Source organism: Lytechinus variegatus, chromosome 1 (genome assembly GCF_018143015.1).
Source record: "Lytechinus variegatus isolate NC3 chromosome 1, Lvar_3.0, whole genome shotgun sequence".
Taxonomy (NCBI): Eukaryota; Metazoa; Echinodermata; class Echinoidea; order Temnopleuroida; family Toxopneustidae; genus Lytechinus; species Lytechinus variegatus.
The window spans coordinates 11,710,296-11,737,741 of record NC_054740.1 but is presented as its reverse complement, the minus strand read 5'-3'; the positions used below and the strand labels follow the sequence as shown (position 1 = coordinate 11,737,741).

General features: G+C 38.6%; 1 protein-coding gene across 1 annotated transcript; it reads left to right on the top strand.

The window, feature by feature from the left end:
- Nucleotides 1–292: 292 nt before the first annotated feature.
- LOC121429921 (fibroblast growth factor 14-like) lies at nt 293–27,446 on the top strand. The gene is made up of 3 exons (XM_041627221.1): nt 293–1,953; nt 24,811–24,914; nt 25,510–27,446. Exons 1-3 carry the CDS (start codon nt 1,245–1,247, stop codon nt 25,723–25,725), a joined length of 1,029 nt encoding a protein of 342 aa, XP_041483155.1. The 5' UTR covers nt 293–1,244; the 3' UTR covers nt 25,726–27,446.

The following is a 27,446-nucleotide window of genomic DNA, read 5'->3' as shown; positions in this document are numbered from 1 at the left end:
AAAAGTTTCGATCTCTCTCCCCATCTCTCTTTATTTCTTTCCCCCTTTCTTTCTTCATTTCGTTTCTTTGTCTCTTCGTTTCTTTCTTTCATTCTTCCTTTCTTTCCTTCTTTCCTTCTACCGCTTTCTTCCTTTCTTTCTTTTTTCCCTTTTTTCTTTTTTCTTCCTTTCTTTCTTTCTTTCTTTCTTTCTTTCTTTCATCTCTTTATCGCTGCATATATTTATCTCTCTCTCGCCGATCCCCCTCTACTCGTCATCCCTCTCTTTCTCTCTCTCTCTTCTCCATTTTTAAAACGCCTTTTCTTTTTTTGTTGTTGTCTGTTTAGGTGTGACCCTTCCTGTTGCTATAACAGGTGACGAGTTACATGAACACGGACACTACCCATCGGGCTGTAGACTACATGGAGACGAGTTACCAAGCCGCTAAACCAACGATGAGCCTGGACACCCAGTAGCCACACCACCAAAGATAATAATGCCTGACTGAAAACATTATACCCGTCTCATCCGTAAACTCATCTCAACTTATTCGTCACCATTCGAGACGGTGAACTAAATGAGTGTTCAAGAAATAACGCATTTGTGTTTGCGGATTTTGACGAGGAAGTCCCGTCTTCCGATCTGTTCGCGAAGGAGAGAGAGCAAAAAGTTTACCTTCTTCCCCTCCTATTTTTTTTCTTCTCCGTGACAAACGAAGCGGATTTGTCCACGCCCACTCGATTCAGTCAACGTCATTAGGCGCGTGCGCAGTGTGTTCATGTAGATCCTAGCCTCGATTGGAAGCTGTAAATGACAGTGATGTGAGTTCGTGCGAGATTTGAGACCTTGTCAGACTCGACTAACAGTCCGTTCCGCCTGGTTGGTACTTATCCCCTCTCCTTCCTACATTTCGTCTCCCGGATAACAACCGACATCTAAGGCCTCTCTTGGGATTCTTACTTCGCTCGTCTCCAATAATTCATTCACATTTTACTTTTCGTCAACTCTTCTTTGCCACCTTTATTTTTTTACAATACAAATTGGATTACTTAAACTTAATCGCATGGAGTTTCGACGTGCAAATGGATTTGAACGCGATCGGCTAAACATTCATGGGAATTAATTATTTTTTTCTTCAGAATTTTGGATTGTGAACAGATGCGTTTCATGCTTCGTAGTTCTTCTGTAATCATAATTTGTATTTGATATATTTTTGAAGAGATTGGATTTCGCGTTGGACATCGTCTGTGTGCGACGCGGTTTCCATGAAACCGAAGATGGATGAAAATTATTGGTGGTCGTCGACGATACCGGCGAGTAAGAGAGCCTCGCATGTCATCATCATCGGGTTCTTATGCGTATCCCTGGCAGCGGGGTTATCGGACGATGGCGGGATGCGAACGAGAAGAGAACACGCCGACACGAGGCAACAACACCACAATCAGCACCAACAAATTCACACAATATCAGCAACAATCAGAGACGCTGACAACAGCGCGTTGCTCCAAAATATCTTAGCTTCAAAAAAGAGTGCCAGCATCAGCACGGACTCCGCCGCAAAGGAGGGGCACAAATCATCCAATAGTGTTAGCAATAATATCATTAATCAAATAAAATTATCAAACATTACATCGTCGACGACGACGTTATCAAAATTAACTGCTTCAGTGCTGTCGAGATTAAACTCTTCGCCACCCTCATCATCATCTGGTTCAAATAGAACAGAGCAAGGTGAGAGGTTGCATAGCTGGAGCCCAATGAATTCAGACTCGTCGCTCCAGCACCACCTACGGACAGGCAGCCAGGCCGACGCCGAACCCAGTCGGAGGGTAAAGAGAAAAGCGTCAAGTCGAGGGAGTCCCCTTATTTACAACTCCAAGCAACCGACGCAGCTTTTCTGCCGAACCAACTTTCGCCTTGCCGTTCACGAGGACGGAACGATTAATGGAACGCGGGATAATATGGATGTATATTGTAAGTATCTTATTTCCCCCTTGCTTTTTACAGACTAAAGAATGTCTCAAAGAAGTCTTAAAATGAATGATTGTGAAAGAAACAGAATAATTCATGATTCATATATTACAGTTTAAGTCAATCAAGTTCGCCCGACGTTTCAATTTACTGGAAGATTTGATTTATTCAAAGCATCCTTAACTATTTTAAGGTATACGCACCACTAGTTGCATACATGTTTTACGTTCAGAAGAAACGCGTTAAACGTTGATTGCAAGTCAAATCATGCACCAACATTATGTGTTATTTATATGGAAATTAGACCTGTTTATAATCTGCACCAACTGCAGTGCACTCTGTGTAGGTTTTCTGTTTGTGACATAGGCCAGTAAAAAACCAGAATCCTTGTATGACCTTTAAGATTAAGCTAATCCCCTCATAGTGATTGAAATCAACAGCACGGTCGCCACCACGTTCTTTTGTGATCTATATTGTATAAACGAACTTTCATCCATTTTTCATATTCAAAATGTTGAGCACCGAAAGAGGGTGAAATATGGAATCGAAATGGTCTCAGTTTACAGTTTTTATAGACCATGTTGTAACGAAATGATTTATGTGAGAGATACAACGGATGTTCAACGCAGAGATATCTATTTTATTAAGGTCATGTATCACGAATTCTCGAAAGGACGAGATGTGAAATGAATTGGAACTTTTATGTCTATATATTAATGATTTGTCGATGCTGGTACGCACATCCCCCTTTAACACGTTAAGACCAATGAGTATATTGTATCTTATTGCAGTGTAGACACGAGTTATCTTAATACTTCTAAGGATTAATGCATACTGGAGCAATGGATGTTGGAGGGTTTATGGGGTAAAGACATGCATTCGTCCAGCACATTTATCATAGTATGATTACCCCCTTTCGCTCTGGAGTACCCTCCTCGAGAGAATACTTTAATATCTTCATGTGATTCCACAAGACATAAATTAATGGCGTCTTATTTCCAGTTACGCGTTTTGAAATGTCGCCGATGGCAATTAAGGCAGTATATTGACTATCAAACATATATATAGTTCTCGGACAAGTGATATAATAGTTTCGTTACGTGATAATACAATTTTGACGCGCCGAAGAATTTAAACTCGTAAAATTGGTAAATGAAGATTTTAAAATGAAATCCGACTTTGAATGGAAATGGGGACAAGGTACTCTAAGGGTGAACTTTAAAGAGTGGCATTTGGCGTTCATATTTTCACTTTATTTTCGGGGTCCCCTGGTGGTTTACACCTTAATGACCCACGAGATTTCCCGCTCAATTTTTGATCACGGCTCAATTATCGAGTCTCGCTGCTTGTAACACGTTATAACATGGCGTTGTACTTTATACACTGTATATCGTGTCATTCTCCCTGTGTTTCACGCCGTTAGTCAGGGGAACATTATGAGTCATGTATAAACTAACAGGTGTCTACCGAGAGCTGGCAAAACTTTTCAGTGACTTTTCCCCCTGCCTCCTCTTTTACAAGCCCTTTGACTCTACAACCATATATATACTACAGTATATCAGTATTATGCAGGGCATGGGTATACTTTCGGCATAGTCACGGTGCACTTTTCGATCCATGTTCATGGCGAGCTCAATTTACCAAATATAATTGTTACGAAATGTAACAGCTGACTCGTCCACGGCTTGCTGCGTTAGAGTTTTGCCATCCTACACAATTGTACCACCACTAGGGCTTACGAAGATAACAGTATTCTGCGTTGACCCCTGTTATAGTTGTTGGCACTACCTCTGTGACAGAAAAATGTAGTTTGATCGTATTGAAGGATAGAATATACTCTTATCTATTTCAAAACCACAGTGTCAATCCTGCTCATTTTGAACCTGAATTCCAAAGCGACAATGAAATCACGATGTCGTCAAAGATGTTTTGACTTGTTCACTTGGATCATGGTGATATCCCCATCCTTTTATTATCTTTCTTCTCAATTATATTGAAATAAGTTGAATGACTCGCGTTTAAATGCCGTACGATTCATTCCAAAATATAGACTTTCTACTGCATTTCACCTTAATTGGCCTATTTTAGGTAATAATATAAGTGAATTCTTATCAGTCAGTTGATAGTTTAGTGGAAATTTAATATAACAATCGGTCTGTCGTTGGATATTTGTCGTCGTAAATTCATGGGACAAAAGCTATTCTCAGATCAAGCTTCCACTTTTGATAATTATTAAAAACCCTTTATAAAAAAATCAGACGTGGGTTCGTAAGGAAAAAAAACAAAAAAAGAGAATTCTGCAATCGATAGTTTTCCTAGCATTTGATAAATGGGTATATACCTTCTGTCACTTTTAAACGACCACTCCACTTCTTTTTCTCTCCCTCCAAAAGAAAAAAAAGGTTGACAGGAATTTTGTTCAAAGGGGCTTAAGACTGCAATAGCGCATAATAGGAAACCAGTCACTAAAATGCAGCGGAGTAGCCGAGAGTTGTCATCCTTGTAAAAAAAAAAGTAAATCTTGTCTCCTACATTCAGAGTCTAGTCTCATAAGAGTATAAAGGTAGTTGACCTTTCTACCCGACTGGTTTAGTGATAAGAGTGAAAAGATAACTCCATGTATCCGTTACACTCCATAGAAGAGAGTTGACACAAGACGAGCGCTTTCAACCTTGCCTAAAAAAAACCTTAAATCCCACACTCCACTCCTTTTTATATGCATTGCTAAACTCACTCAAAACCGAATGCCCGAAGTTATTCGGAATACTGAGATTTTATATACTTATCTATCGTTTCAAGGAGTTTTACGTGGCGCGATAAAAGTACCACGAGATTTCGTCAACGCGCAAATAGCTAGCCTCAATTGGTAAATAAACACGACATTCGAGAGAGAGAGAGAGAGAGAAAAGGAGGGGGAGTTGAAAATAGTAAGCATTTCTTGTTTTCGTCATTTACTCACTGCTGGGAAATATTGAAGAAGTGATTCTTAAAATTAAGAAGCTGAGCTTGGGAAACCTGTCATGGGTAGGTTTTTAAGTCTCTGGTATACATCAAAAGTCCCGCACTTATCCAATTGTGTTGGGTAAAGCCTTAATCCCCGGTGTCATATAAGCAATGCATTAGTATGCGTCGTGCAGATGGAGCCCTCTCACTTTGCAGTAAAACGGGGGGAAATAAAAAAGACGAAGAATAAAATTAAAATGTTTTAATTCGCCCGCTGTTCTTGTAGATGCATGTTATGTCATCGGTGCCAAAATATTTCCACCTGAAATTAGATTGGAATAACGAAGTCTCGTATTAGAACAAATTAATGTGACCGGTTATCTGAGTAATTTTAGTAAAATATTAATCTGTGGGAGATCAGTAGCTACTGATTCACACGGACAAACTTATGAAAGAAACATGTTAATGGGTATGCCTTTATAATGGTCTAAAAAGGAGCAACATATTTAATGAAATGATAGAGAAAAAAAAAATCGTATTTGTGATAGTGTAAGAAAGTTATACAATTAGCATATCTTGTTAATTGATGTTGTCATTATCATTAATAATAATCATCATTATTTTCAATATTTACATTTTCATTCCGGTATCATTGATGTTGAAAATGAAATATTAGACGTGCATTGTAAGTAATTTAGGAAACGGGTGTACTTTGGTTGTTAACTAAAGAATAATGACATTTCATTTTTTCTAGAATGAGGCAATCTCCTCATGTTATGTATAAGCCTGTAAGTGGCCTACATCTCGGTATCATATCATCTACTTTATTGAAGGACGATACATCTTTTTATCTTCCATGAAAGATGAAGATATTGACCGATATTTCGACCTGAAAAGAAAGTGATCTTCAACCATATTGACCTCCTATAAAACATAAAACCTTAACATATTTACGACCATATTTGTTGCTTTAGCCCTTAAATCAAGCAATAATATTGTCCACGCAAAAACCCAATATGAACGAACGAGAGAGGGATCTACACTCTATCTTGAATGTTGTTCATTTTAAAATCGTCTTCTTTAAAACATCCAGATGGGAACATTGTACAACAGTGTCATTTTGATTGACATTGTAAATTGATAGTTTGTCTTGAGATTTATGAAAGTGAAACACGTCAGATATACGTAATGTGTTGTATCGTATTTGGCGCCGGTTTATGACGGCGCCACTTTGGGTGTGCGTATTGTACGCATAGCACTGCGGTCAAGAACTGGTATAAATGATCGCCGTCCAATTTTGGCACTGCACTGAAATGCAGATATAACTCTTTTTCCCGCCAAAAGCATTTCGCTTTGTCTTGTTGGTTTCCTCTGTCTTTTCAAATACTGCTAAGATCCCCTCCTACCCCTTCCTCTCTCTCTCTCCCTCTCTTTCCATCTCACTTTCTCTCATCTCCCTCTTTTTCCTTTTCGTTATTTTCAAATTTCTTTATCTTCCAAAATTCGCCCTCTCCCATATTAAAAACTTTCCATATCTTCTTGAATGATCGCTGACGATGTTCTTCCTTTCACTCCTAGCAATATTGTGTCTGTGGTCATCTCTATACCCCATATGAATTGATGCATACTAATACTCATCGTGATTTCTTTCGCTTCTGTCTTCTATCTGATGCCATCTCCCATAATACCAGCGCATCTATGCCCCCACTTTCTTGATCTTGTCCTCATCACCATACATCCTACCACCCTCTCATCAGAAATGAACTTGGCATTTGGACGCAGACAAACACGAGACAAACCAAGCCCTGATGAAACACTATTCAAATCCGTAAAGCGAGCGTTTTATACTTGCTAACAGTGAGCCCACCCCTCCTTTTCATAATCGTCTGACTTTAAAAGCCCACGACCCTCTTTTCAATCATAACACTCTCTCCATAGATCTTCTTTCATAGTTAATCAATCTCTTTCTCTTCAATACATTTTCCATGTTGTCCATCATCTGTTCTTCTAACCCTCCTTTATTCCCGCTTCCTTTATTCTTCCTCCTCTCATCTCTCTCCAACATTTCCCTCTCATCACGAAGCTCTGCTGTTTTACAATGACCCCGCGGGACACAGTGTGTGTTTAATGCAGCCAATTATATGGGTAATGTTGGGAGCTACATATCTTCTCAAATGTATAAACATTTGCTGGCTTGCACGATATATCATTATAATAGGCTCTGCTGTTTTAAAGTAATCAGTATTGGTAGAGAGCAATTACTATTCGTCTTTTTTTCTGTTACAATATTGACTTCATCATGCCGTTAAGATTTTGCTTGGTATACAATAAAGAGACAATTTGACAACATGTTAAGTAAATGAATTAAATAAGTAAATAAATGGATAACTAATAAATGAATAAATAAATAAATAATGAAATGAATAAATAAATGAATAAATGAGATCAGATTGAACTTTTGGAAATTTCCATTTTTCATCTGGTCACTCATCCTGAATAATCACTGATTGTTACGAAGATTTTCGAATGAATAATGGCTGTACACAGCATTTGAATCAAACGTCATTTGAAGATTCAGCGTTTAAATCTTGAAATGTTTATTACTCGCCCTTAACGAATTGACTTAAACAATTCATGGTTCTATTGTCTTGAATCAGTCATTTACCACGATAAGTTTTCGATGGACTCAGATATGATTTTCGTCCTAAAAATTTAGATTTCATAACCGGTAGGCCTAATTGTTTTAATTCGAACTTACATATTTTTTTTTAACTACGATGAGTATATATTACGCCCATTATTCGTTATAAATATCAGTCTATCAAAGCAGTTGCACACGTATAGCGAATCCTACATGAACTTTAATATCCCGTCCATGCAATAAATTTTCCAATTGTATATATACTGAAGCCTGGCTCAGAGCTAACCCACTCAACTAATACGTTGTCAGACAATTTCTCAGTAAATTGAATCACAGACCCCAGGCCTATGTAGAAAATGTAATATTTCCAGAGCCGATGTTGAACTGACTCAACCAAATAGCCAACGCTGTCTGATTTGAAATAAATAATCGGTGGATGCTTTTAGCTGTGAAATGACCTATCAAAAACTTGAAGTATATTAATGGCATCTTTTTTAAATAAAAATCTCCTCTCTAAAACCTTCATGGTATGGTTCTATTGTCTTGAATCAGTCATTTATAATGAGAAACAAAATGTTTGGATGCGGGGCGTCGAAATTCTCAATCCATTTCCGCTAACTTTCTTGTATCCCACACTCCTTTATTCCTTAACCCCTCCCCCCACTTTTTCTCTACCCCTTTCTCTCTCACTCTCTTTCTTTCTCTTCTCCCTTTCTCTTACTCTCTTTCTTTACATTTATATATCTATATTTATATTTCTATCTCCCACTTTCTCTACTTGTCCCCTGCCTCTATCATGATGGTGTTTGTTTGTGGAAGGCTAGCGACACGGTTTATGTCCTATAAACACGGCATCCCCTACACTTGACCGCCTTGCCCTGCAAAACGACCATTGCAAGCTAGGCATGGTAGCCTGTGTATTCTATCTACCATCATGACGAAATATGAAATACATTATTGAGACAAACTCTGGAACGTATAGGCTTGGGGCAATAATCATTTTACTCCTTAAGTGGGGGAATGAAAATCTAATTGCTACAACATCCTAGATCAGGATGGAACCAGAGACACGATCACCCCGGGTTGTTCGTCTAATTTCGACCGTTATCTCTTAAATGATTCGATATATTCACAGGTAGCGTGATCGTGTTCATATAATGCATTGAAATCATTTTATCAATGCATTATGATCATAACATGTTTTCCTGATTTAGACGAGACAAGTACAGTACATTCATCAAGGGCTAAAATGGAAATGTTTGTCGGATTGGCTGTCAAACCATTATAGACTCGAGTTTTATTGGCAAGAAATTTAATATTTATACTTTTAATTATTTGTTTTCACTCTGCTTGTGTATCAAGTCATAATGGATTGCCACCGTCATTTGCATGTATGAAAGCTAATATTTGACACGATTAAAAAAAAATAAGACATGGTGGGAGGGGCAAAGAAAGCGATTTTCAGACAGTTGAAAGACCACGTGACAAAGATCTACGTCGACGGAATGGCCTAGAAAAAGTATTAGTGAAAGCAATGAAAACGTTGATTAATACGAGGTTAAGTGGTTGGGGTTTTCACATTAAGAAGGTATCAATTGCCCCGATAAAATAAGGTTTCTTGCGGGTTTTTTTCTTCACCTCAAAAGAACCCTTTTAACTTCCCTCTAATCTGGTTCTGCTCATAATGTTCCTAGAACATATTTTCTCTTTGAATAAAAACATGCTAAACAGGCTTTTAAAAATACACTTCTCGTGTTTATGTAGCACTAAAAATCAATACGTTTAATTGGTTACTCAAATCCTTATTTTGAGTAAAGAGATTAACGCTTCACCGTTCAGTAAATTTTGCATGAAGTTATTACTTTGACGAAATTTAGATAAAAAAAACGTTTATAGATAATTGTCGTTATGTAATTGCAAATAATTACAAATGTATTCATAATCGTTACCATCAATGTTTCTTTTTTAAAACAAATTTATCTAATCAATACAATGAGGAAGAGCCATCGCATCAGTGTATGGTAACATAAGTATTATCGTGATTACTGAATATGAAAAATAATGTGACATTATGTACGCCTAAATATCATTTACATCATTCTTTTAACAAAATACAATTCGTTTTGTTTTGTTTCGCTTTCTATCACTTCGTCTGCAAGCGAAGCTCTAATGACATAACACCCAAATCGTTTTAAAACAGAAACATGACGCTGCCCTTCGAATGAACTATCTCTCCACTTTCAGTCTGAAAGAAAATCAGACAAAAATCAGCGCTGGCGACTGTCGGCGACTTTTGGCAACGAAGTGTTCACTAAATACAAGTGTGTTTGCTTGCAGCAAATATTAAAGTCAATTTGATATTTTGTTATTTTCCCCGCTCTACCTGTATGCTCATTAAGTTAACATGCATCGGTGGTTTACCTTTGCATTTTCACCATACCTTCACGGGCGGGAGCAGCCATTTTAGATGAATAAGAAAAAATGCGACCGCAATGCAGGCAAATGAAACATCCCAATTCCTATTTGATTTTTATTAATTAATGACTCTGTCCTTCGCACGGAGCTGACTGGGATTATTAGCACAGCGATCGACTTTCGCACCGGAGTTCAAAGCTATCCAATGCTAGAGCGATTTTTTACCTCTCAGTCCAGAATTAGAAAGCTGATTTATTGAATCGAGTGAGAAAGATGAATGCCCATTGAGGTCCGCAAATGAAAATAGTTGGAATAGTTAATTTGAATGACCTTTGAAACGAGGGGAAATTTACGGTATAGGGAACGACACGTTGTAACGTTACGTTGCTCCCCTATATCTGAACAAAGCCCGCGCTATCTACGGTAGATGTATATATAAGGATATTCAAACTTATTCTCTCTGCTCTGATTAAGTTTAAGTCATGCGATACAAATACATCCATCGGCTACGGAAAAAATAGGACCATGAGGTTTATAATTTCGGAAGTTACAAACCTCACAAAGGGAAAAGGGCGGGAAATCGTATTCAAAAAATTCAATTCGTCTTTAGAGATGGAATAATTCTGGATGCGTTGAATGTTTTACTTCTGTTGCATTATGGGGTACGAAAATTATGATAAAGAGAAACCGAAAGAAGTGATTAAATAGGACCCCACCCATGATCTTAATCCCCCATCGTTCATTTTGTTTTAAACTCTGACACAGCGTTGCGGACAGTGACGAGTATTCGATCACTGTCACGCGCAGCCCTTGTGTCGATAATTCGATTTGTTGTTCAAAATCAGCCGCTAATACGCTGAGTTATGAATCACAATCAACACTCCGAGCATTAATCAATTTCTAACAAAACAGATAAGCAACGATGGATTGTCGCGAGATACCGTACAAAAAAGGGCAAGCCCGGTTGCATGTACACCAACTATGCACTTCACCAACAGAATTCTCCCGACAGACGAACTCGACCTTCTGATCATATGCCATGACGAAACATTTGATTTAGTGACGGCGGGGCAGCGCAGCATTGCTCAATACAACTGCAGATTTATAAAATGAATAACAATTATTATTTGGCTTTTATTATTGCGCATATCGAATTGATTCGTTACTAATAAAAAGATTCATGAAATTCTGTGAATATCAAATCAGAAATACAGAATATTAGAATAAATTATATTCCAATTACTTAAAGGGTGACGAAATTGTGGGGCAACACCCCGATTGCAGCATCTATATTTTCTTTCGTTACGTCACCATCCCCACCTCGCTATTGTGTCACTTTATATTCATATTCCGTTATGAAATTAAGCATATTTTAACGCTTTGTGATATTAATGCATGTGCTAAAAGAGCAACACCCTTTATTGCAACATATACGGTGTTTCCTGAAATTACGCCATCATTTTTTCCGTTTAAATTATCGCGGCAGATTATACTTACACCTACTTCGTGACTAATTATTTAATATATTCAAAATCTTTATGGCATATTCTATGTGCTTGCGTTTATGTGTTTACCTGAACTAAAGACATACTTTGCATAAAGAACAAATTGCATATGTACCTACTGAAATTATATTTCGCTCACACACTTATAATCTTTAACTATTGAGAGATCTGACCGCAAAATGTCTATAACTAACGACCATACAATTAAGAATTAAGAATGAGTGTCAAAGTCATTTTCTATTGTGCTGTTTCACTTCGCCCTTTCTCTCGTTTCTCTCTCTTTCCATCTCCGTTATACTGTATTTGATTATCGATAAAAACATGCTTAGCTGTCATTCTAATAAGATTTCAGCATCTGCAAGTTTGATTGGCATTTATGAGAATGAGAGCGAGAAGGGGTTATTAGAAAGAAATTATGACGGCCAGACTGGATGCAAATAATTTCGACATTTCGTCACTCCATACCCCCTCCCTTCAACCTCCACCCATCCCATATCTTGATCGCTTTTGCAGGCGAATCTTTGCCGTTGAAATTCGGTTTTGGCATGGTGGTGCAATTACAAGTTTTTTGTGTGCGTAATTGGTCTTTTGTCGAATTAACTCACAAGTAATAAAGTGGTTAGCACGGACGTGGTCCTAATTTCAAATTGACTTTAAAGTCGTGTAGTAAAATTGTTTTCTTGATTTAATATTCCTCTCTTCCTTTTTTTTTCTCTACCCTTTTTTGCGTCCCCTTCTTTTTTTAAGACGACGTCGATTGTGCAAAACTTTTGCCAAGTCATTATTACGTGTAGATGCATGTATGATCTAAACTGAAGGACTTGTTGTTTTGAAATTCTATCCAATACGGGGATATCGTTTGTCATATATGAGCACGATATACATGTATACTGTTATAAACAAACAGCATATTTACTTCACGCGATTATTATTCACAATTGACAAAATATATGTGTATGTGTATGGCAATGATTAATGGTAATAATATTAATATTAGCCAAATTGTTTCGCCTAGGTTTCTGCAGTCTATATAAACGTACTGCTCCTGGAAAAAAAATTGACCCAAGTTCCAATTCTCTGTTCAATCTTTTCTCGGTCAACAATGGTGACATACTTCTTAGAGAGTATTCAATTTTCTTAGTTGAAGAGCAACATAAATATCGGACTATATACTACTAATACAATAAAATTTAGAAATATGTTAGCCCACGGTAAAGCACACATGTCGTTCTAACGACACATGAACGCAATCCTAGATCATCATGTTTTTATTTGAAAGATAAGAGAGTTGATCACGTTTACATCGGATGAAAATGCACACGGCCTCCTTATCTCTGTGAAGTGGAGATTCATAACTAGATGTTTGGAAAATAAATAGAAATTTACAAACACTTTATTGTGTCTTGAGCATGTAACCCTATACGTGCCACGATTAGCTGATCAGATACAATGATCAGAATGACACTTGTCATATTAAGGGCTGACATTTAAATCAACCCAATTGTGAAGACCCTTCGAATAAAAGAGCTGGAATTATGTTTAAAGAAAGTTTGACGAAGAGGATGTGTGCATTGCATTTATATGTTATTTTGTAGACTGGGTGAACTTAGCCTACCGTTGTAGGATCTCCTGCTGCCTTCCTTAGCAATTCATTTGGTACAGGAAAGTTAATTAGGAAGTAGAGGTAATAACCCAGCCCGAACCCGGTCCAATTGATCAACACGTTCCCTCTGCAGGTTCATATTCGTAATAAATATTCTTCCTTCTTTCTCCTTCCTACGCTCTTGCACTCTATAATGTCCGAGTGTGGTTTTGATGATTGATTTGGAAAGTGTGAATTGCCCGATACCACGAGAACTGATAACGAGGACCGATGATATCATGAAAGTATGCTCGAATACATTGTATAATAATCACAATCATTTATTCCACAGTAATTAACAATAAAGTGAATACCACCTTTTCTGATAAAATCCCATGAATGTGTCAGATTCATCATCCGTAATTGAACTTGGCCTTAACAACCTGCTCTATCACTATGCGTGAATAAGCTATATGGCATGAACATTTCACATACACCTTCATTTCAGAACCGGTAACGGTAAAATGCCGAATGGCGCCGCAATGTCTACGCCAGTTAAGTGGCACCGGCAAAAGGATGTCGTTTATGATACCGCGCCCAGTCCCTTCCTCGCCCAGTTTTACTGTTAATCCGATGCAACTGTGGATATAGATATCTGACTATACTCAATAAAGTCAAGAAGCGGTGGTTGCATACTCTCTGATACGAAAGTTAACATTTGAATTTCACATCATTTGATTCCTTCATCTAATATTCCCATTTAATATGTTTTTTCCATATAATAATAATAAAAACAGTTTTTACATAAAGAAAAAAGGGTACGATATGTAAAGACACCATCTTCACCGGAAAAATGTCAAACATTAAACAAACAAGAATACACGCACAACGTTTTAAATTAATGTGTGTATCGTATACACACACTTTATCACATGCACTTGGCTTCATATACGCACACACGCCAAAAAGGATAGGTTGTTGTATTACATTCCTTGCTAAAGTTGAACTTGAATGAGGAAAGGTTTCTAGACTGGAGTTTGGAAACTTCCTTATAGAACGGATAATATTGATGACTTGCAATGTGAACGTTGTTAGCACTTGGTTGTCTTTAATTGGTATTTTCCATGAGGTCAGTAATTGTTGGTGAATTGGTCATCAATGGTCATTCATTAGGTGTGGTCTTTGAGACAATCTGACTTCCCTTCATTCGGGGGAAGTCATGAATGCAACAGACTAGATCATGTGTTGTCAATTTCGCCACGTAGGTTTCAGATAGAGGCTTTTTTAGCCAACTTGAAGGAAGAATATATCAAGTTAGTATTCACGGTATAGGAAGAATTAATAAACGTTGATTTTAATTTTCAATAATCAAAGACGACATTCAAAATCTTACTTAAGTTTTTTTTTCAGGAGATAGTTGGAACAAGTGGAAATAAATTAGATATTTCAAATATTGTCTGCGTGTAAGCTTTTGGATGTCTTTCGTTGTGATAGCGTATAGAAATCAATAGTTGACATCGTGTGAAAATCCTCTAGAACTATAGACCAAGCTGTCCGTGTGCGGACGGACAACGGATCCGAGAAAGAAGGGCTTGCGTTTACGATCCTAACTTTGCCCTGTGATATTGTAGCTCCAAGATATTTCCATATCTGTTTGAGTTTTGAGTCCTTGATTCCTTGCCATCACATAGCAAAAGTACATTCATTCAAATTGCCGCTATTGTTCTGCGTGTTAATAATGAAAATCTGTCATTTTTAAAAGTCTATTGTGCTCGGCTCTTTACCCATAATTTTTGATTGCCCTTAAGAAGAGACGTGAACAATGGCGCACTAGAAAGGAATGTTATTTATGGCGGTTCTTTAAGACTTTCAGCTCTCCATTTTTTCACTTCTGCTCAGGCCGAGTTAGGCTTGGTTCAACTCCCAATGTGTGTTTTAGGTCAGATTTGTGTTATTTCTGAAAGTAAGCGTTACAAGTAGCGGCGAAGTCTTTGGCAAGTCGCAAAGAGAAAGAGAAATAAAAATCAAACAAAGAAGCAAACTCCGGCGGCCATTTTGTCAGACGCCCCGAGGTGTTTGGTAATGGCAGTAATCGGCCCAGTGGTGAACATGGATTATCAAAACACGTCATAATGGGAAAAGTATACTTGGTTCCTTACGCGCGTATGTCACCCATTCAAAAGCACACATCGCCAAGAAACTGCAAAGTGCCGACGGTTATGTAGAAAGTAACCCAACACACTCAAATCATTTTTCCTTCCTTTCAAACTTTAGGGCCGTCAGTGTTCTTGACTTATCGCAATTTAACGACTGTTGACACAGAATGTTTCTAAAGTAATTTCTGGCATACCGTCCATTTTTACCCTTCAAATACACCGGGTCCTCGCACTGCTTCCCAAGTTTACCCAATTTTCAGCATGACTTCAGAATGTTTCTGAGGTGGGTCATTCATGAGGTGTCAGATGTGTTTTTCGTTCAAACATAATTATGCGCCGCGGTTAGAGCTCTTAACTTTCTGAAATTTGCTCAAACTTTTCATGTCTTTCTTGAACCAGCTTGAACTTGCATTTCTATGTCACTGTTCAATATCTAGCAACGAACAATTCCACATGTTGAACATTTGTAATTGTAATTATTCCTCTGTGAATAATGACTTACAATTAATCTGCTCGTAAAGTTTACAACGTCAACTGTTGGCTCAATGCTTCACTAAACCTAGAAATTGATTTACTGGTTTATAACTGATGGAGTTATTTCCTCATTTCTTTATTTGAATTCTACCTTTTACATATAATAATTGATTTCTACTTTTTACTCAAAACCTACGCTCTTGGTGATAATTCCATGCAAACGCTGTCAAAGTTTTGTATGAAAAAAAAAATCCACACTGGTGCTCTCCAGTCTGGAGTCATTCCCAGGTACGGGGTTCATCGGAGCCACCACAGAGAGATCAAGTTCAAAAGTTTAAAGTGGGTGGGATGAATTATGTCCGGGTCATGACCTCCAAGCCCCAGACTAACCACCAGGTCGCGTGGCGCCAGAAATTGTGTAGTTGACGATTTTTATGTTTTGGGGTGACGATTTCACGAAGGTAGAATTTAAAAGTGGGGTAAAGGGTTTCCTTTGTTCATTTATATTTATATCAAAACATGAACACCTAATCAAAGTTACAGTTCCATATTGAAATTAATCTTTCAAACAATTTTGTATTATAACAACTTAATTGCACGATATCGAAAATTCCCTTTTGGTATTCTAGTAAAAAAGAGCCATCGTGCTAGATAAAAAAAAAAAGACGAAAAAATCAGTCATATCGTTTGATGTTCCCATCCTCTACCTAGGCCCAAAAAGCGGAGTCAAACAAAAACGTTTGCCAAAGTGTCAAACAATGCTATCTAACAATTTGTAACTGGTCGTTTTAAAGAGCAATTAGTTGTCACTTCAAGTGTCGAGCTCATAAGATAATAACGGGACTGGGCAAGAAAGAGAGCCACTTAACAAACCGACCCCAGTCCAAGCAAGATTAATTACACACAATTCGAAAGCAAATTAAACAATGTTTGCACTGGATTTGTTGAACACTCAAAATAAAGGCATCGTTTCTATGGTAGTTGATGATTTAGGTGTGTACAAACATCGTCGGAAATTGTCTCACAGGAATGTTGGGCAGTGTAATTACGGAGAGGGAAATGCGCATGTTCGCGCAATTATTACATCAAGTCGAATCCGGGACACACACGCACACACCAAATGGCCATCACCGTCTTGACTGAGCGGGACTAAAGGTGATACAAAGTTAATCATCAGTTTGGGATTTTCTCTTAGTCTCTTTAGCAAACTATGACGCACAGCTAAGACACGGAGCAGAAGATAGGTAAACAGAACCGTAGACGTCAAGTCTGCCATGGTTTTTAATGACACCTTTTAGGACATGGTCCAGGTCCTTGATCCAAGGTACGGGGATTCCGTCCGAAGGCGTCATCGGAGTTTTTCGGACCCCTTTGTTGATGGTCCGGTCCACCCTTTGAAGAGCAAGCGAGGAATGTTGTTAGCATATGTGCGTGGGTGATGGTTTTTCATTGATTTAATTTGAATACATGGCCACACGTATAGTTCTGGTTTCTTGTGTTTTAGTTGAAGAAGTTATTAAGGTTTCAGTGACGTAGAGGAAGATCGGTATTTGCAACACATTTCAAAGGTGTTACGTGTGTTATCCAGCTCCACCGATAAAACTTCCGCCAGTGAGATGACTAATAGTGGAAACTTTGATTATTTAATTTGAAACAAATTGAAAAGGTACATAATGTGGTGCTGACAATATTGGGAAGCCATCGGAAGGTGTCGATTCCAAGGAGTAAACTTGAATATTTTCTTGTGTCAAGAACGATTTATAGTGTGACAATAAAAATAATTGTTACTGAACATCATTTTATAAGAATACGCCCAGCTCTAAAATTTCACTCAAAATCATTAGTAATACTTATAATACTACATAGTGGTCCACTTATCAATTTGATGGTCATTTAATTCCTCAACTCTAAATATTGTCTAAATTAATTTTTGATTAAGAGTCAAAATATGTCAAATTAATTACTCTCTTCGTACCATATTGTACTAATTTACAAGGCTTTGCGTTCAGGCCTACTTTTGAAATTTATAAATTTCAGAGCTGACGCACTTACCATCAGTTGTTTCTCCATCGGCAGTCCATAACCACTGCGTCACATAAACATGGCAATGAGCCCAACTGACACCGAGAACCAGCCACAATGTATATGGATGGGACTGGGGGTTTGTGGCGCCAAATTGACCACATTCTTCTGCAGAAAGGCAGAACTTTAAAACTGCCACTTCGATAATTCCATTCACAATTCTGATGTTGTTACTTTTATGGCAACTCATTTTGGTGATGGGAACTGTGGCTACTTTTTTTTTGGAATTAGCATTATTTTTTTTGCATCCCCTTTTCCATTATAGAAACCAATTACGCCTCTTTTGTCAGACCATCATCATCCCTCGATTCTCGGGTGGCGGTCGGTCTGCTTAGCATCGAGTCCCGATGATGAGAGAAGGAGAGAGAGAGAGAGAGTTGGAGACGAGTTCTTCTTTTATTTGTTTGTGTGGGTTGGTGATAAATTGGTTTGGGTTCGCCAATAGGCAAGGGGGACTGCGAGTGTGGACGGTTCATCCAGGTTGGTACTCGATATCAAAGTAAAGTGCGATCATTTGTTCAGTCGTCCCACCCTAGACAAATTATTACAGTGCCAGAGAAATACGAGCATCCAACTGCCAAACACAAAGACATCAAACTGGCTAACAAGGTTTCCATCAAGTGCAGTACTTGGGTACACACGTAAAGTGTACTTCGTCGCATTGCAATGTATCGAACATCGAAGTAACTTTGGAGTTTCGTTTATTGTTTATTTCTGAAGAGTCTATTGTAAATATCATGAACATGGGGCCTAATGACATAACTTAGTGAGATTTTTTTAATAACACAAACACAATTGAGTTTACACGTCAACCGTCTACGGATATGTTTTAAAATGCTTAAGGTATCAAATAAGCTTGATGTACGCCAGTCATGCTTTTTAATTATGGACATGCATAATACAACCCGTCCATTCTCGACCCACGTGATTGAGTCAGAATGAGTTACGAACCGTAGTATCGCACGTTAAGTAATTCGGCTGTAGTGAATGTTATGCTATAGTTATTGTTTCAATCCATCTCTATCTGGTGCTGATGTTGGAAAGCAGCGAATAGATCAATGGCATCGAGTATATCATGGATTTGGCCCAAGGTTATTCTCATTTAAAACCGGATGAAATATGAAAATTAGGGGATTTGGTCGTGAGATGAGGAAACGTGATTGTCTGTCGAAATACATCTAAATATCAGTACCTTCAGCTATATTTGTATCAAGCTCACGTAGTATAAAATATGTTTCCTTAAATTTTAGAGGTATAAGGGTTGTAATAAACTCTTTTGATGAAAGCATATGCTATAGGGATGACATGTTGCAAAGGGATATTGTTTACATTGACCAACCTTTCATTTCTATATTAATAATTTATTTCAAAGAAATAATGCTGATTGACACAAAGGTTTCACTAAGAAGTTCTTGCGTCCCACATATGAGACACAGAGAAGGGTAAGGTCTATCACCAACCCCCTTCATCATGTATAAACATACGTAAATCTCTCTCTCTCACACACACACACACCCTCACCCCCCATACACACACACAAACCGCATCATCATGCCCACTGAGTTTTGACTGCAATCATCAGCTGATATGAAAAGAAACATGCAGTAACAGCTCATAACATTATCTTAGAACCACTATCTAGTGCTCTTTGACAATCTCAATTTTAGATTTTGGTTGCATGTACTTTCGTGTGTCACCCCTCCCTCTCATTGAGCTGGGTCCAATGATTCAATATGGAACATTTCTGTTGTTTTTCGTTTCCCGAAAATTTAACTAGTTAATCAAGAATGGCCTTGTGCCATTTGGCGGGCGGCCATTTCTCTTTCAGTAAAAAAAAACCCGGGAAGGGTAGGATTCGTCCGTGGAATATAGTTGAGATACTTGCTGCCTTGCATGCTTACCATGTATTCTGTTTATGTAAGGTTTCGTATGAGAGAAATTATAGTGAAGTTTAAAGGATTGGGGTGGTCCTCATTAGAGGTAAAAGTAGCAAATCAGTGTTGAAGGGCGAGGAATGCGTAGCGTGGCGGGGCAGGTAGGGGGATCTGCTGGCCGCCCGGCCGGTCGACGCTGATTAAAATACCAACCGGGTAACATCTAAAGAGACCCGATGCCTGCTGTCTGATGCGCGACTGGGGGAAACGTACTCTGGTCGACCGAGATAGAATCTCCAAAGGCTATATCTTCAAGAAACAAAAAGTTGGAGATAACTGTTTGTTCTTTGCCCGGAAACCACACAGGGAAGCTCAGGTAGAATGTTTTCTCAAGTTGAAGGACGAGACGGTCTCTACGTGCACATGCTCCATCTCTGGTATTTTGTCTTTGAAAATAAACCGACACCAGGTTATGATAACTCGATCTGCCCGTCTGAAGAAGCATAGTATAGGCATGGTAATAATGCAAAAGATTGTGAAAGGTGTACGCTGGAAAATATAAATGAATTAAATTTGGGGTAAATATGATCAGCATTTGTAGGAACAAATGACAACCACCATTCACTTGATTGAGTGGAAACCCTTTGTAAGGAAAAGAAAAATGCCTCTCAGCGATGGTGTGAGAAGTCGGGTTATTATAAACATAATCGTGACTGTGAAAATCAATTGAAGAGTGTTCAATCTAGGATTTATAGCATATCATCCCAGTAATTACTGGAGTATCTTAACTGATCATATTCTTACTTTCCTGATCTCATCGCCATGATTAATCAGATTTGCGGCATGTGCGAGGAATTAGCATTTTTAGAATGTTGTGCCATTTTTACTTGGCTGCAAAGGCAACGAAACGGCCTTGTGACAGGGCTAGACGCGAGGCCGATACTGTCTACAGGCACCTGTGGCATTGTCTATTGTATCAGTAACAGACTGCGAAGAGTGTCTGAGATTCAACGCTTAATCATTTGCTAATGAAAATGTCATGAAACCATGCGTTCTGGGGGCCCCCGTTACAACGGCAAAACTTTTAAGGCGTCCGCAGACCAACCAACCCCCTTCGGGAGAGGAGCCCCTTCAATGATTTTCCTCTCTTGTTTCCTTGTAACGAGCTGGTCAAACAAAACAGATTTTTCAAGAGTGCACCCGAACTCTTACCGTATTCTCCTTGTGAATAGGAAGAGAAAAAGTGGATAAACTCAGCGCAACCCATGATAGGAATCGTGACAGGAAAATTAGCTGGTCTGGATTTTTGTCAATAGATGTCGTAATACTTGTCACTTTGGTGAAGCCACTTCAACATGTAAAGTGACAGCAGATGCAAAAGTATAATTCTAAATAAAAGATGGAATGGATTATATAATCCCAAAATTATTCATTTTCCTTCCCTTGAATGAAATATACAATTACCCGTAAATGCCTTACTTGCCATAGCAAGAAACATTAGACTTTGGTTTTCTTTCGTTTTCAACAAGTGATATTCATTGACAATCTCGTGGAAACGTTCCAATTTAGAGCCGGAACGGTCCGAAACAAAATGTCATCCTAAATGCAGTCTCAGAAAGCACTCCAAGATTATTTAACATGAATAAATCAATGCCAGCGCGTCTATTAATAAACAAATATAAACCATACCCACTGCAAATGTTGATCAATTGCTTCCAGGGTTCAGATTATACCCAAGTTTGAACGGAAATGCTTTGACTTGTTCAGTCCGCATTGATAATAGTGTATCTTAGATGAATAATTTCTCGATTTGACGAATTTCTTCATCAGAAAGTGACGAGCTCCCCAAAAGTTTGCTTTGTTGAAGAAATTGGAGTGCGTTGAAGAGCAGATTATGAAGCGGCTTAGATAAGATGTTGATTATCCTAACTAACTAACAAATATATATAAACCAAAACACATTTGTGTCTTGTTCCTTATTGGAACATTGGCTAGGACCTGAATCAAAATCTGTCATTTTCCAAGTACTGGTTTCTCTTTTGACGTTGAGTGGTCCAATTCTGGTGTTGTCGTTTTGTGTTCATTTGTGCCATTCGTGGCTTCACCAGGTCTTTAAGCCAGTCCTCATTTACTCTTTGAATAACTTGTTGGTAACACGTGTAACCATATTCTGTTATTCACCTCTCGAGTGTTCAAGTGTGCTTGTTAAAGGACCACTTGAGTATGCCCATCTGCATAGCGATCCAAGCCATTGGCCTGGGGGCGCTAAGCCCTAACGCAAACTTGTTTTCTCGATCTATTTTCTGTTTCATTTTGCGCCCCTTCTCAGCGCTGGCTGGCAAAGATGGTCCAACAACAAGGCGCAGAAAAAAAAATAGCTTCTAGTTCAAAAAATAATAATAAAAGGTAAACATGGGAGGACAGAACAGAAGCAGGGTGTAATAAAGGTGTGTAATTGGAGACGTTTTGCTATATTTTGGTTACGAAATCACGTATAAAGATTAAAAAACATAATTTATGTTCCCTCGCTTTAAATAGAAGAAATTATGTGTATACTGTATATATATATATATATACACACACACACACACACACACACACACACACATATATATATACATACATTTATATATATATATTATAACGAACAAAGTAATGCAGCAAGCTGGAATCTATATTTGATTCTTCTTGATCATGTCAGGAAAAGGAAGGTAAACTTATTGAATTCATTCGGAATTCATCCTTAAAAAGAAGTTGCGTTTCATCACACGTACAGAATGACAAATGATAAGATTGTGACAGTTCCATGCATTTTGAAGATCTTTGATTTCGTATAATGAACTCATAACAATTGTAGTACATGGGTAATTATGCCTAATTACTTCGTAAATGATTGTACCAGTTTGAAGATTAAATCATCTAGTCGAGATACCGAGGCGTTCACCTCGTTTCTTATGTAACTTCGTTTTTATTTGATATTTTAAGTAACGGTTTAAAAGACAATTAGTGCGGATGGTGATTGTTGACAATCAACCGACAAAGATGAGCGAAGCAGCCACATCAATAGTCGGCCCATGATCGGCGGTGCGTTTACATAACGGGCCCCTTCTCGTACAAAGACCAAACCGGTTAGGGTATGGCCAATAACTTGACTGTAAGCAAACAAGAATTAAAAAGGCTACGGAGTGGCTTATTGTTGTCCGTTACTAAGGGCGTGAAATGGAACTCTTCCTGCGGAAGACACTACCAAGAACTTTATTTTTGAGTGCATAATAAATAGCAGAGGAAGAACATTTCACGTTTCCGGTCCATATACTTAACAGTGAAGATGATGCAGACGTTTGCAAGAAAAGAGTTGAAAATATGAGCAGGATATCCGTAGCGAAATGAGGCTTATTGAATTCTCAAAATAGAATATCCCCGCTACGATGTTTAAAGCAAGATTCACTTGTCAAGATAAAATGGGTCTAATTTGTCGGGATTAGGTTCATCTACATTACGAAATTGAAAACTGAGCTACGATAAGTGTAACTTTTGGAACGTGCACACGCGTGCCTCTGGATCATATAGCCCGTGTATCATACTCTCTTGGGGCTTGGTGTATGTTAGTAATGGTATCAGATTGACAGAGTTATTCTTTATACACGTACCAGGGATGTTTATTAGCTACATGATCACGTGGAACATGACTTATTGCCATCCCATTATGTCGTAACATCCTGGTGACGATGGAACATTATTTCGTGTCGTCACCTGTATCAGGCGTTTGACTCGGCACCCTTGAGGTCAACGTCGTTCCATCTGTTTAGTATAATCTCTTATACTTGATCCCAAATCGGTTATTTCGCATTCATTACAATCATGGAGGATATTTATCTACCCCTCTTGAATCAGACAATGTACGATAGGATAGTAAAATAAGATTTCTAATTGGAACTGTAGAGTAGATTCGAAGTTATATGAAAATGGTGTATACTGTATACATGAAGCATGCACAACCAAGTGCATATATTGGCATGAGGGAAATGAGATTTTCTCAAACATCTTTCGAAACTTCATTCGAGACTTTACCCCCCCCCTCCCATATTCTGCTGAAGACTTTCGAACGAATGCATCTACTAAATGCCTGGCAGCCCAAATAAATTTCCCATTTTGCAGACCAACATTGAATTTGAAAGAGCCCATTAACCGCTTGTAGACAACCTCTATAAAATTGCAGCGTGATTTTGATGATAAAAAAACACGCGGGGTCGTAGGTCATCACGGAAAGAAATTCCCTGCACCTGGTACATTGCCCCCAAAACTGGCTTAACCCAGCTACTGCCATTGTCAACCTTAACCAACTATTATATCAGTAGGGAGCAGTCTGTCCCAACGTTAGAAGGGTTAATGGGAGTAGTTAACAGCCAATAGTGGTCTCATGCCAGCTCCAGAAATTTGAGCGCGGACTCCCGACCGATCAAACTAGAGTTTATAGCTAACCTCTTGCTGTGGCGATTGGTTTTTGTCGTGTATTTTTGTTTCCCCAAAGAGAGAGGAAAAAATCGTAATCGAAGTTTTTCGCCTCCTCTCTCTACGTGATTCGGTTTATCGGGGAAAGTAGGCGGTCAGGGGTGGCTTGTTCCGAGGGAAAGCGAACGCTCAGTCTTGGCACACCCGATGTAAACGGGTTTGTTCCCAGTAGGATCCCCGTTGCTACTTGATACGACCCGATAGCCGCCACCCTGCTCCGCTCGCGACAGCCAATTACCTCGTACCTAGAGCCAGGCATGATCCAACTCAAACAATAACGGCATATTAAAAAGCAATCCAATCAGAGAAGTATTCCTGCCCTGTTATTCAAGATGATGAGAGGACAGGGTATCATGGAATGATGGAAATATATTCAATATATCCGCATCCCCGTCTCTGTCTTCTTGTCTCCCAGTTTCTTTGTATCTCTCTCTGTCTCTTTTTTCTCTCTCTCTGTCTCATTCCTTTTCTTTGAAATTAACGACTGTCAGCAGACACAGAATTGTGCGTAATCTCATGGTTATGTGATGACATTTTGGCCTCTTTTGCATATCTTTATGAAGTTACTCTGTGAAATTATTTACGTTCCATTTGCATATGATATAAAAAAAAAAATCAACAAGCACTACTTACCAATTTCCCTTTCTTCTTTCTTTCTTTTGGTTTTCGCCAACAGCTAGCCTTTACATCCAGTCGCAGAGGCGGAGTATTGTTTCCATCAAGGGTCTCAAAAGTCAGCTCTACGTATGTGTAGACGATAACGGAAACCTATACGGAAACGTAAGTAGGGTTTATTAATTTGTAGACGTAATTTTTTGAATGTAGCTCATTGATACCAATATGACCAGATATGATCAAGCTAATTGACATCAAGATGCGTCAAAAATGCAGTTTCATCTTGCAATTTTGTGCACGACATCAAAGTGTGTTCATTGCAAGTTTCATACAAATACGTTGATTGTCGCACAATTTCTTTTGAATTCATGCTATGACGACATGAACCGTTCGACGTTAAAGATGACGCAAGTTATTAACGCAAACCAACGTCAATGCGTTAGACTGGGTATTTATGACATGATAACGACGATAACGCAGCACCATCGATTGATGGAATGATGAAGCAGTCAGATTAATTGTAAAGAACATCGTCTTTCCTCTTCTCTCCTCTCTCTCTCGTGTCTCCTTGTCATTGATATACCTCGCCTTTCTCCACCTTCTTTCACTTTCTCACTCCTCTCTACAACACCTCACTCGTTCTTTTATCTCTTCTTCTATGTCGAGTACGATTTTCATTTTTTTTTGTTTTCCAAGATCAAACCGTAGTCTTTGCACTCATCTCATTAGTCTCTCTTTTTCGTTATCTACCCATCTACAGAGGAGAGTAAGTCGGAACTGTTACTTCCAGGAAAAGCTTGAACCCAACTTCTTCAACACATACGCCTACAAGATGCCAGACAGCACCAACAAAAGGCGGAGGCATCGAACCCTCTTCCTCTCTATCAACAAGTACGGCGAGTCCAGGATCGCCAAGGTCCGCACCCAGAAGAAGGCCCAGTTCATCCCGCTAGTCCCGCCCACGGAGCTCTTGTGACTATCAAGAAAGTGGCGTAGGCGACACAGGTCCGCAAAATAGAGCGACTTCGAGCGCGCACGACGACCACGTGCGACGACAACAGCTCGAGGAAGCCATTTTGGGGAGAGGAGTTTGAGGAGAGAGAGCGGGAGAAACATGGACGATTCATTCGACTTTTCTCTCGGAATTATGATGGCGATTCAACAGACAATCCTTTCATCTTTTACCTGGTGAAGTTTTTGAGCATCCCTTCCCCTGTTGAATGAATAGCGGCCCTATGAGAAATGGATAATGCAAGACCATGGCGCGCTGCTCAGAGCGGTAGACGACGGACTACTTCTAAGTTACGTTCAGAAAACGCAGCGCGCTTCCAACAATAAGCCTACGTCGCAGTGTACGCATGAGGCGGCACACGGACTGTTTAAAAGGACCTTACAGGTAAACTGGTTATTCACAAGACGAAACTGTTGCTTTCAGAAAGAAAACACGTGCCACTGAATAATTTAATGATAATACCACACGCTGCCAAAACAAATGAGAGTTATGCAATGTGATGTATATGCACATTAAATTGGACAAGAACAGAGTAGGAAACCAAAAGGATGATTTTGAGGAGAAAAAAATGAGGTTTAGAAATATTTTGTATTCACGTGTGCTATTGTAATTTAATCAGTCAACACAGCGCATCAAAGAATGAGATAATCACTAGAACTTTATCCTCAAATTGGCAATACTGATGCGCCTTTGTTATTTACCTCATTCTGTTTATGTATTCATGTTATTGTACACCTTCGATCACAATAAGAAATTTAATGTATGTGTGCTACAAGATGACGACTTAACAGGAGACTACCTAACATTTGTTAATTCAATATAAAACTCTGTATCTTTATTAACTGTTGTATCAAAGTTTTACAAAATCCTAAATCTAATTTGTGGAAACGAGCTTGGGGAAAATCGTTGCACGTTAGTGAGAACGAAGTGGAGTTTAAATTCTACGAAGTGTGAAGTGGTGATGTACATTTTTAACCTCTTAAACTCTTTTACCTAACCAAAAACCCTCATCGAATTCTTAACTTAACTAGATTTAATCCAACTTGCGGAGGATAAGTCAATAATGAAATCTATATTCCTCAAAGAAGCGTAAATGACGATGATTTATTTTGCCGCGATTGCAAAATATTTTGTTTACCCCCTTTAACTAATACCATTCTGACTTCCAGACGTTATAGTAATTTCAAAGCTGCAAATATTTGTCAAGATGTATGTTTCATATCTTAACTATTGACGAGAGGGTTTATTCATTATTTTTCACACTTTTTGAGTTGGGAAAGTTTATTTTAAATTTTGCGTTAAATGTGCATCCAATTCGTACGCTTTGTACTGGATTTCTTAAAGTCTCGGTCACACATACAACGGGGACTCAAGCGGATTGCCGTATAAATCGATATATTCATGCAGGTATCGCTTATTATGAGTCGGTTCCGATAAACTATCCACGTGATAGCCGCGATGGTTAACAGTCTAATAAAATCGGACCTTTAACCAGATATATCCGGGTCCAAAACGATCCGATATCAAGTTCAAAATGATCAGTTGTGGAGAGAATCACTTGTTTGACGATTCCTCATTATCCTAGCGCCGATAACGGCAACAAAACTGCATACCCACCCCCCACCCAACCTGCCCCCTTTTTTCTGTGGCAAGTGTATGTTTTATTTTTTTTAACTCTGTCTTTA

Excerpts from the sequence above, each read along its gene's own strand:
- LOC121429921 (XM_041627221.1), top strand. The coding sequence starts at position 1,245 with ATGAAACCGAAGATGGATGAAAATTATTGGTGGTCGTCGACGATACCG. Across the intron at positions 1,954-24,810 it reads GGATAATATGGATGTATATT|CTAGCCTTTACATCCAGTCG; the intron begins GTAAGTATCTTA and ends TTTCGCCAACAG. Across the intron at positions 24,915-25,509 it reads ACGGAAACCTATACGGAAAC|AGGAGAGTAAGTCGGAACTG; the intron begins GTAAGTAGGGTT and ends ACCCATCTACAG.